At 38.7% G+C, this 12,600-nt stretch overlaps 1 protein-coding gene across 1 annotated transcript in view; it reads left to right on the forward strand.

Annotated features, from left to right (window-relative positions):
• LOC147031292 (POU domain, class 2, transcription factor 1-like) overlaps positions 1 to 12,600 on the forward strand; it is a 244,250-nt gene that overhangs the window by 45,670 nt on the left and 185,980 nt on the right. The window contains exon 2 of the mRNA XM_085871924.1: positions 10,128 to 10,193. Within this exon, the coding sequence (XP_085728050.1) occupies positions 10,128 to 10,193 (66 nt within the window). The remainder of the gene's footprint in view (positions 1 to 10,127; positions 10,194 to 12,600) is intronic.

The following is a 12,600-nucleotide window of genomic DNA, read 5'->3' on the forward strand; positions in this document are numbered from 1 at the left end:
TCCTTGTAAGATTAAAAAAAATTGTTGTTTTTTTTTTTTTTATAAAATATTTTTTTCTGAAATCTAACCTTTACTTATTTGTTTATTTTCAGGAAGAAAGACTGTGAGGATGCATCCTTTTGTGGCATATATGCAAGAGTTGGATGCAGCACATCTTGAACTGAAGGAGTCGGATATAGTAATAATTTGGCTTCATGGTTAGGGTGGTGGGCTTGGGATCCCAGGATCCTGAGTTCAAATCCTGCTCAGCTGTTGAATTAATACCAGGTGGGGTTGACTCTTCCTGTCATCCTTCTGAGGTCGGCAAAATGAGTGTTCGCATGCTGGTATCCTGTGTCGGAGTGGCGACCCGTCCAGGATTGTACCCAATAGCCAAGGAGACTGCTCAAGCAGCACCAACGCTCTGCACAGAGTATGGTCCCAATGTATGGATAGAGAGGTTGACGGAGCTCGGTTGCTGCTGAAACTGGAGCCGATCATTGAACCAAAATGCAATTGTAAAAGCAAAGCGCAATGAAAAACCAATACTATTTTGTTGTATCTGCACTCTCTCAATAAACATGTTTACTTTTCAACTTCCTTTGTACTGAGCATCTTCTTTAATTTGTGCAACACAATGAAGCTTTTACAAATCGTTCAGTAATTTCCTTATTTTGGATTATTACATCAAAATGATCATGAAGTGGAAAAGCACCAAAATAAATAAAATGGTCAATCCTGCACTTCACCCTAAAAGTCCTGCAATATTTTGCCTGGCTCTTGGAAATTCTCAGTCTGACCTGGACACTTCATTTAACTAAGCTTTTCCGTTTTTTAAAATTATCATTCTTTTTGTCTGTCTTCATATTGTGTGTGGCTCAAAATTGTCACTTCGGACAAGAGGCACAGAGAACAACTATATCACAACAATCCCTGGACTGGTTCTGGAAGCACCTCTCGTGGAATTGCATAATTTCACTGTCCTTTATTTTATACCAGCAAATACCACCTGTCGCTTCACTGACAGGAATACTCGGAGAGAGAGAGGAGGGGTGGTGTGTGGACGGGATTGTGGGAGGGGGGAAGTGCGGGGAGGGGGGAAGTGCGGGGAGGGTGGGATGGGGGTAGAGCAATGCCTCACCACACAGCGCTATACCCCGGGGGAGGGGTTACGAGGAGTGAGGTGAGGCGAGAGATGCCGGGGGGGGGGGGAGAAAAAGTAAGAGAAAGGGGAGTGAGCAAAGTGAATGTTATGTTATGCTTTATGAACACACACACACACACACACACACACACACACACACACACACACACACACACACACACACACACACACACACACACACACACACACACACACACACACACACACACACACACACACACCAACCATACTTTTTAGGAATGGGCATATTGTAATTAACTAGTACGGGCCCGTAGGGGCGGGCCCGTAGGTGAGTGCCAGAATGTGCAGCCTCTCTCTCTCTCTCTCAAACCTCGAAAAGGCACATCCGCGGGTCCCCAGCAATATTCCTGGCAAGTTTCAATCGTGCAAAAGAAATAATAATAAATAAATAAACAATTGTGATGTCATAGCACCGTGTCTTGTCATTGGTTGACAGATAAATGGCCGTAACTTGGGAACCGCTTAACCGATTAATATCAAACCTTGAAAAGCACATCCGCGGGGCCCCAGCAATATTCCTGGCAAGTTTCAGTCAGATCGGACCGTCGATCGTGCAAAAAAAAAAACTAATTGTGACGTCATTCGTGATGTCATAGCACCGTGTCTTGTCATTGGCCGACAGATAAATGGCCGTAACTTGGGAACCACTTGTCCGATCGATATCAAACCTCGAAAAGGCACATCGGCGGGGCCCCGGCAATATTCCTGGCAAGTTTCAATCCGATCGGACCGGCGGTCGTCGAGAAACGGCGGTCGCAGACACACACACACACACACATTACTGGAATTATAGATAGATTAGGAATCCTGTTTTTGAATTATAAGCTAATTAACGTGCAGTGGAGGCTACAAAAAAGGCCCCAGCTGCTTGATTGTTTCAGTGCTGCGTTGATTTTTACAGAGTGCATTCATCTACTATTTATTGGCCTACCTTGCCTTCGTTGACATCGAAATAACAGTATTCCAACACTTGCAAGAGTATTTGATTTTTGATGAGATGTGTTCAAAACACGGACAAATTTCTTTTCAAATCTGACAAATGATCGATGTAATAATTTTTACACTGAGTAAAAATATTTTTTACTTGTACAAACAAAATTGCCAATCGTTTTCTATAATAATTTTGGCAACAATTGTGAATGTCAGCAGAAGCAATGGACATGTATTTAAATACACTTTTACATTATTTATATATATATATATATATATATATATATATATATATATATATATATATATATATATATATATATATATATATATATATATATATATATTTTAAAGCTCTTTCTAACCACTGACTGACTCACTGACTGATATTAAAGATCGGTGCCTTCTGAGTGACATTGCTGAAATTTTGTGTGCTGATTAACATCAAAGCCAATACACCGGCAAAAATCGCAGAATCATCGGGCAACATCTGTAAATTAAAATAAAAACAAATGAAAAATCAAATGCAGGTGAGCAACCCAAGGCATTGGGGAAACACAGGTTGTATGCTTACACAATGTGTAACTATACTCAGCTGATATATATATATATATATATATATATATATATATATATATATATATATATATATATATATATATATATATATATATATATATATATATATATATATATATATATATGTAGTATTACCGTTGCAGTTTTGTCACTGTCCAACATCGAGTAAAACCCTCTGGATATCCACTTGTTTGTCACACATGAAATTGAACATCAAGTAGAAGTCGACCGTATAACTGGTATTGACTTGGAGGTGAGTTAACCAAAGTTCTTGATGCCTTTTTCAACGGTGATTGGAATACTGTTCTAATAATCTAAATTCTATCATGCTTTTGCCTTGTGATCTCAACAGTCACATTGGGAAGTTGTTACATCCTGTGTGTTTTTTTTCTATCTAAACATACCAAGAGTTGTATACATATTTAATGTAGATCTAGTCTTCCTTGTGAAGGCTCGTGTTTATTTGCGTCATCGGATAGGGAGAACAATGGACATAATACACGTTTATCCAGGTATGCTAACCATCATGAGAAAGAAGTACAATCTGACGTTTTTTGTGTTCACCCTTTCAGCAAGAGTGGTGTTGTTATTTTGTACCAACAAAGAGCACTTTTATTTTGAAAATAGTACCTTGTTTTCCAAAAACAAAATGGGCATTTGTATTCTTCTTTATTTTGGACATCTTGTTCTCCTTTCACAATACAATTTGACCCAAATACATATGACTGTTTGTTTAACTCTTATGATTTGATGTCGTTCACTTCAACTGCCTTAGGAATATGGCTTTTGTTAAATACAACTTTTGTATGGGTTATTATGCCTCCACTGACGAAGTCACCAGCGGCATTGTTTTCAGGTTGTCTGTACGTAAGTATGTCCCTCCGTGCTAATTTTCTGTTTTTTTCTGCAACTGCTGATTCAGTTGATCCAAAATTTTCACCATCGGTGCAACTGGTCATGTAAAATGTTTTCATGATAATTATGACATCCAAAGGGCATTGTGAACAATTAAGAGATGTCAGTCATGTTGAAATAAAAAAGGAAAACTTTGGACCTCTATCTCTGAAACCACTCCATGGAAAAAATTGTGTAACCTGGCACATGTAAAGTACTCCCCATGGGAAACGAGAGTGATGTTTTTTTGATTATGTCATCATTGCACTCATCAAATGCTTTATCCGATCAGTATGAACATTTTTGAGGTCATCTCGAGCAAAATTGGATGGGGGAAAAAATTGATGACATCATTGGCCATGTGGTTTGGCTGCCATTTTATTTTATTTTATTTTATTTTTGTAAACATAAAAGCCTTCAAAAATCATCTCCCAAACAACTGAACAGATCAATGGAAAACTTTACAGGTATGTTTGCCTATCCATGAGGAACAGAAAGTTCTCTATCTATGACATGATAGGTCACATGGTTTGGCAGCGATGATTTTTTTTTTTGAAGAATAAACCTTTAAAAACCTTCTTCTCCAAAAAGGCTGGACAGATCGAGGGGAAATTTCACACACATAATATTTCCCAAGCCTTGGGGAGACCAGGATGTTCACGAATAATTGATAGGTCACATGATCTGGCAGTTATATTGGACTGAACAAACATCTTTTAAATCTTCTTTCTCTTGAACCGCTTCATCAATCGACGTGAAACTTAAAAATTATGATCTCGTATTGATGGGGTAGAGGTGTTAAAAATTTCAACCTGATCGGACGCTTCGTCTGGCAGCCAAAGTTATTTAATTTTTTGAATCTCTGTTCAGCGATTTAAGTAAAACTTTGTACAAGTATGTATTGATGTGGGTGGAAGCATATCTGTTGACTTTGCGACGTCGAAAAGTGCCGTTCTAGTTTCAATTTATTTTCAGACCCCTTTTGATGTTAACTCTGCTTCATGCACTTCTTGAATTTGTGACCAATTCCTCTGAAATTGGTCCAAATACAATGATGTCACCTGTAAATCATAATTTATTTAGGTATGCTCAACCAATCTTTGAACCTTTTTCTTCCCAAATTCATTTTCTTGAAAATTTCTTCTGATGTAGGCATACAGGGTATTGGTGACATCGTATCTTCCTGGTGAACACCTTTCTCGATAATTACCTCCACCACCGAAGGTGAATGGAGGTTGTTTTCATCCCTGTTTGTTTGCTTGTTTGTCTGAGCAGAATATTTCAAAATGCTAGTGACATGTTCGGATGAAACTTGGTGGACAAGCTTGGGTGTCTGTCGAGGACGAATTAATTCGATTTTGGTGAAGATAAAGATAGAAATTAAAAAAAAAAAATTTCAGTGATTCTTCACCATTGGGAGATGGGGCCAAAAATAATATGTGGCATGATATTTTAAAAAGTTGTGGATGGATTTGGACTAAACTTGGTGGATTAGTTGGGTTAAGGTTTTGGTTAAGGTCCGGATACATATCCAGCCGATCAATGGGATACAAAATGTAAACCGTTCAGCCTGGTGGAGGTATGTGCTCTTTTGAGTGTCGGTCTAGTTTTTGTTTGTTTGTTTGTTTTTTTTAATACCTCCAAAGCTGAAGGTCAGAAGCATTATTTATGTTTTTGGTTTGTCCATCGAGCTGTTTGTGCGTCCGTCCATTATTATTATTTATTTATTTTTACCATAATACCTTGCTAACTACTGAAAGGATTTTAACTAACCTTGGCAGAAGTATAGACGATAATACAACGATGAACTGACTCAATTTTGGGTTCAAAAGATCAGAGCACGTGCTCTTCAATTGAAAATCATTTTATTGCTTCCATAGCTTGTGAATCGGTGAAGGAATTTCAATCAAACTTGGTGCATGTATGGTCTGAAATACAAAGATGAACTTAAATTTTTGGGTTCAACAGTTCAAAGGTCATTTCCCCTTTGAAAATCATTTTGCACACCATAACTCAAGTTAGAAGCATCTGATGTTCTCTCTCTGTCTGTCTGTCTCTCTTTTTTTCTATTTTTATTTATCTGTCTTTGTAGAGCCTTTGTCAATGTGGCTTTTTCTTAAATGTTACTGGTTAAGTCGATGTATGTTTTCTTCAAGCTTTGGTTCCTTTCTGCATTCAAAACAAATTGGGTGTTCACAAAGTCGAATACCTTCTCGTGTCATTGAACCCTGTGCATCGTGGCATCTCTTATTAATTTCAGATTTCCATTGCTTGTCTTCCTACTTTGTCATATGGTTCATGGTTTTTGAATCCCCGACTAAACTCTGTTTATTCTTTTGGCTGGGCAAAGTCTAGTTTTCCATGTATCCTGTTTGCCAGTACTTCGGTAAATATTTTGTAGGTTTCAGGCAGCAAGCTAATTGGTCTGCAATTTCTGAGATTGTCTTTATCTCCTGTTTTTGTGCAGAAGTATTATATGTCATGCTTCCAATCATCCGAACTGGGTGTTTTTTTTCTTTTTCTGCAAACGTATCAAGAGTGGTCTTTTTGTGGACCAAGGTCAAAAAAGCATGTGCAGCGTGTCCCAAAAACTGAACCAGTTAGTCTCCTGAGTTTACAACCTCATTCGATCCTGGTGTTTCTTCATCCTTCTTGTGTTTGATAGCATGTTTCACGTCATCTGAGCGAATGTAAAACATATAAACAAAAAAATGTTGAGTTTCCGGTAACCCGACCTCCCCCAATAATTCCTGTCGACCCCAATTTTTTTTTTTTTTGTGAGGGTCGACTTCTGGGTGGCCATTTTATGTCCGCTGTGCATGGCATTGCTTTGTGGCATTGTTGACCATTGTGGTCTCAACAGTGAACATCAGCGACTGTTTATTTCAGCTGAGGGGTCAGAAAGTTTTATCAACATTTTAAAAACATTGCACAACCGGAACGTCGGAAAATGGACCCTGGATAGACATTCCTGACTTTGACAGACGTCATCACTGCCGTGCAGACATTTGGGGTTTTTTTTCACTTAAAGTGCCGATGTGGTCACCAAGACACAAGATATCAGACCAATGAGGTCTGCATTGGAGATACTTACGTCTGGTGAAAAGCGACAACCACCAAAGAAAAACTAAAAAAGGAATGTTGTGAATAAGAAGATTGAGAAGAAGCATATTGTGAACATCGGTCTAAAATAAATAATGAAGTGGAAACGAGTATTTTAAAATACAGAACTGAATTTCTTGAAAATTATTTAAAGCCAGTTTTGTTCTGAAGAAAGAAGGATTATAACATATTATCTGTTCTCTGTTGGGGGGAGGGGCCTGTTTATACCCTGCAAACAGTGTTTGATCTGAATTTGATCCTTTTGTCAAATCGATATGATTTCTTGTAAAATTCTTCCACTCTTCACAATCACTTCCTCATTTCTGATTTTGGTTCCATCTTCCCATTTGATTGCCAGAATGTGATTTCATTTTTTTTTGGTTTAACTTTATTCAAGGTTTGGTTGTTTTTAATCGTTTTTCTCATGTAATTGGTTTGGTTGAAGTTCAATGATTTGATACCCTGAGTGATGTGCTTCTGCATTGTCTTCTTCCAGATCGTTAAGTTACATTTTTGATTTTCATTTGTAAGATCTTTTGATTTTTCTTCCTTCTCTTCATCAGGTCTTTCCCGTGAGTTTTCTGGTCATGGTTAGTCCCCTGTTGTACAGCAATGTGGTTTTCTGCATCGTTAATGTTGCAAACAGTTGGGTACATTTAATCTGTTTATTGTTTTTAGCTCGCCTGTTCGAAGAACAGAGAGCTATAGCGATACCCCCGGCGTGAGCATCAGCGTGAAAATGTTAAATTTTTTGTATTATGGAAAAACTCCTCGACGGATTTCGACGAAACTTGGTGGGGGGCGGGGGGGTAGGTATGGTCCAAGGATCATGCCATTAGATTTTGGACTTGGTCCCCCCCCCCAAAAAGAATTTAGAGAAAAAATTTTTTTTTTGCATTTCTACATGCTTTAAGTGATTTCCAACCCCCCCAAAAATTTAGAGAAAAAAATTTTTTTTCAGCGTTTCTACATGTTTAAAGTGATTTCCAACCCCCCCGCCCCCAAAAAAAAATTGGTAGAGAAAAAAAAATTTTTGCAACTTTTTTTTTTCAACAAAATTTCGATTTCTTTTTTTTGCATTTCTTCATGTTTTAAGTGATTTCTAACCCCCCACCCCCCAAAAAAAATGTTGGACAAAAGAACTATAACTCTGTCAGCACTGTTGACATATTTAATGACTATGATATAAGGTTCACTTGAGTGACCCAACAGTGTTGGTGGCGGAGGTTTTGCACTCTCCCGAGTGCTCCCCCTCCAGTTTCCTTTCTAATGTTTTTATCTACCACACTATTTTTATACGCCCGATATATATATATATATATATATATATATATATATATATATATATATATATATATATATATATATATATATATATATATATATATATATATATATATATATATATATATATATATATATATCGGGGCATATTATGTCATACCGGTCGTCCATCCGTCTGTCTGTCTGTCTGTCCGTCCGTTCCTGTCCGCACTCTTACTCCCAAAGTTTTCAACTTTCACGTTTCATATTTGGTACATAGGTACAGACTGTGGAGACGGTGTGTCATGACATATGTTCGTCATCTAAAGTGGTTGCCATGGCAACCAGGATGCTGTTTTCCATGTGGTAGCACAATTCTGTATATACCTTCTTGTTCGGGCGTATATTGTGCTTACTTGCGCTCTTGTTACTGATTACAACATACAAATACATATATTGCTTTATAATTATACTTCACTGCAATGCTTTATAAAAAAATATTAATTATTAGACTCGTCTTTTAAAAACGATAAATGTATAAACAGGCGAGCATTGGGTGGCTTTGACACCAACTCTGGTTGATTGTGCATTGAATCTCTTTTTGAGTTCTTGTTGAAACGATGTTATTTGCTTTCAAAGATTATTGTGATTGATAGATTGATTTGGACTTTGTCTGCACTGCTTTTGCTTTATGAAGTGAGTATTGTTCATTGACCACAGACTTGTCCGTTTTGGGAGTGCTGGACTAGTCTGTGGTCATTCCTGTATTTAATTTGAGTCCTGATAGAGCGATTGAGTTGTCCTTTACTTCATTGCGCGTACAGTGCACATGTCATGTTTTTTTTTTTCTTTCTGGTGGGGCTTCTCCAGGTCCATTCTCTGTTTGACATCTGGAAAAATACATTAAGATCAACAAGTTCCTATTCTCTGCCAACTCGTCTCATCTATAAGCAACATTGGTGTGTGTGTGTGTGTGTGTGTGTGTGTGTGTGTGTGTGTGTGTGTGTGTGTGTGTGTGTGTGTGTGTGTGTGTGTGTGTGTGTGTGTGTGTGTGTGTGTGTGTGTGTGTGTGTGTGTGTGTGTGTGTGTGTGTGTGTGTGTGTGTGTGTGTCCATCCAAGTTTCTAAGTTCATTTGACAATATAAACACATTCAGAAATATTGAGCATAATCCAATGCATGGAACCTGCTTCGACTACCACTTTCACACCCAGAGTGAATCACATCTTGCGGGGTTGCTTAAGGGTTAGGTTTTGGTGAGTCTTTAATGAACCGTCTGGCCTGGCCCAATGCTTGACTGTAACTAATCTGTGCAGGAATTTGGAATTTAACAAGTGCTGGCAATAACTTGCCTGCTTGTCGTGAAAGGTATTGTGGTGTCGCTATCAGATCTGATGGTCTTTGTTAAGCAGACTGTGCTCCCAGAATAACGTCCATCCGAGGGACAATGCACTTTACAAGGCAACTCCCTGCACCAGTCCGACAGTTTGTAAATCGGTGTGAGAATGGAACCCAGACTGTGCAGTTCAAAAGCGAACGTGCTATTTTTGCATTATCTTGTAGGATGTACACATTACCACTTTTCCAGAAATGGTCATACCCACTCCCTCAGGGATCAAGAGATTAATTTTAAGAACTGGCATCATTTCCCACCTGAAATACCCCCTCCCTCCAGCAGGGGTCAGTGGTTAAACCAGTTGCATTGTTCCACATGTGCAGGTGAAAATCAAATCGCAAGTTGTCTCCCCGCGCTCGTGGGGTGGGGTTGGTGGGCAGGATTACTTAACGCTCTTGACCTCACCCTGGTTATGCAAAATTTTGTGAAGGTCGGCCAAGCTGTTTTGCATTCTGTAAGGAACACACATACAGACATTGCTTTATGTGATATAAATAGTATGATATATCATGGGGATATTGTTTATTCACAGAAATAGGGCAGATGTTTTAATTTTTCTCCAAATAATTGAGTGCTGCACTGTGCATCTTTGGAGGGCAGTTCGTCACAAATGTTGCATCCAATATTTGGTGATTATTGCACCTTTCTTGCTTGCCGATGATCACAATCAGCCTTAGCTTCATACAATGACGTCTAGTGTCCTTATTTAATGATGCAATCCTAAATTTGAAACACCAGCTTGGACATGCGGAACTGAGTAATTATTTCCTCGATGCTGTGTGTACTTCTTGTTTTGTAGACACGAGAATGCCAGATTCGCCAGATGCTGCTAAAGAGACACTGGAAAGTCGAAGAGTGGATGCTGGTAGGCTGACGATCCACTTCAACTATGATGCAACAATCAATCTCATAAATCGGTCACCTTCACTGGTGTTTTGGAATCATTCCGCATTGTTAAACATTTTCATTGAATTTAGTTTGAGCAATTTTATTTTTGAATGTTAACTCATATACGGCAAATTTTCCAGTCAATGTTGTTGATTGTTATATTAAGCTGCATTGACTCTGTATTTTGGAGGATAGTCCCAAATTTCAGACCAGTTTATCACTAGTCTGGAAAATAATTTTAAAATTTAATTTGACACTTCATTAAGACATCCTCTGGAAAGGTGTAAAGTAATTTATCGCAGTCTACTTGGACATTTTAAAAGTGTTAAGTTGTTTAATTAATTTACTACAACTGTTTGAGCTCACAAGTGATATTGATGATGATGACGATGCTGTTTTCGGACAGCAATTCCTCAATTTCAAGATATGATTTTACACCGTGGAATCCTCGAGGCCCGAACAGGTCCATAGTTCTCCAAATGCTTGACTCGAGCCATTCTTAAATAATTGTTGCATTGCCACTCTTTGGCATCCATCCCAACTCTTGTGAGCTATTGAAGGTATTAGTTAATCTCATTTATCTGCTCTCCTATCTCTCTTAGCACTAACGGATGCATATCATTTTCCCCGGTGCTTTGTCTCCCCCCCCCCCCCCAAACTGTGTTCATTTATCTTCCCCTGCCACGTATAACTTGTCTAACATGAAATCTAGATATTCTCCCTCTGCCCTCTACTTCCCCTGTACATGAACCCAATCTTTACCTGGCAAATTAAAATCCCCCATAATTATTGCTCTTCCCTTTTGACATGCCTTTCTCATTGCCTTTCGGAGCCTGCTATCTTACTCGTCCCTGAATCCAGCAGCACTGTAACAGCACCACCGAGTAACTTGCTATTCTTCCTTCCTCAAGCACTAGTCATGCAGAATCTTCCATCTCAGTTAGCCCAGTCTAATATCATCCCTTTTTATTGAGACACCACTATTTATAATCCAGATTGCGATCTCCAATTATTTTTTTTTCTTTCCTGGCACACCCATTATTTGTAACCTCCTTCCTAATCCTGTCTTGCAATTATGCCACCCATCAAAGCAGGTTTCAATTACTGCAAGTATAATCACAATTCTCAAAACCCACTTCTGAACTGTTGGCGTTGGTACATAATATTATAATCCCCATTTATCCTGTCGTTTTCCTTTCTTGCCTGTTCGTACCATTTTTGCTGTTGTGTGGTTCCTTCCTTCCCTGTAAATGTACTAATGGCTGTGTTTTCACCAATCCCACAAGTTCAATCCCATGACCCCATAAACATCACAGACCATTTACCATATTTCATTCACTCTGCAACAAGTGAGCCTGGTTGACCACTTATGTGACTGGTATCGTGAACACTTCAATTATGTGAGGATGAACAACAGTGATCTTTACAAACCAGTTGCTAGACCTCTTAACCAGCCTGGACACGTGACTGATCAAATGGCTGCTTGTAGGATTTCCTTCTTTCAAGGAACAAATGATTCCGGGATGTTCAGAGAACATGTTGTTTTTTCATATTTGGAACTCGAGTACCAAATGCTTCAATGAGCAAATTTTTCTTTTTCTTAAAACACTTCGGAATCTACATATTACTTTTTCTTTTTTGTCTTCCCTTCCTACACTTAGTTGGCTTCCTCCTTTCTCACCTCATTGATCCAAAAAATTCCAATAAAATTAATTTTAAAAAATCTCTTTGTTATCTCTTCACCTCCCCCCCCCCTGCCCGCCCACCCTTTTCAACACATCCATCCCTGAAGCAAATCCTTGATGCTCACCAAAATACCATCCATCTGTGTGCACTATGTTGGTAATCTCTCATCAGTATATGCACAAACACGGGACAATAAAACAGTCATGATTGCATCCCTCTCTCTTGCTTTGATGAAGGAAACTTTGTGCCTTTTTATGCTTCCGCTGACGAAGTCGCCGACGGCATTGTTTTGGGGTTGTCCGTCCGTCTGTATGTCCGTCCATGCTAAGTTCCTCTGTTTTCTCTGCAACTGCTTACCTGATTGACACACAATTTTCACTTTTGGTGAAACTACTCATGTAGAATGTTTTCATGATAATTATGACATCGTAGGTCTTGTGGCTTGATAGCCATTTTGGGAAAAAGGAAAAACCTTGCACCTCTATCTCCGAAACCACTTCATGGAAAAAATCGAAACTTGGCACATGTGAATACTCCGCATGGGAAACAAGTTATCTTTTCTTGATGATGTCATAGGTGGCTTCATTATGACATCTTAATTGCATACGTCAAACTCTTTATCCGATCAGTATGAAAGTTTTTGAGGGTCATCTAGGGATAAATTGTATGGGGGCGGGGGGGGGGGGGAAATTGATGAC

This window comes from Eptatretus burgeri, chromosome 2, assembly GCF_056783735.1.
Source record: "Eptatretus burgeri isolate ZD-2024b chromosome 2, Ebu_testis_v1, whole genome shotgun sequence".
Taxonomy (NCBI): domain Eukaryota; kingdom Metazoa; phylum Chordata; class Myxini; order Myxiniformes; family Myxinidae; genus Eptatretus; species Eptatretus burgeri.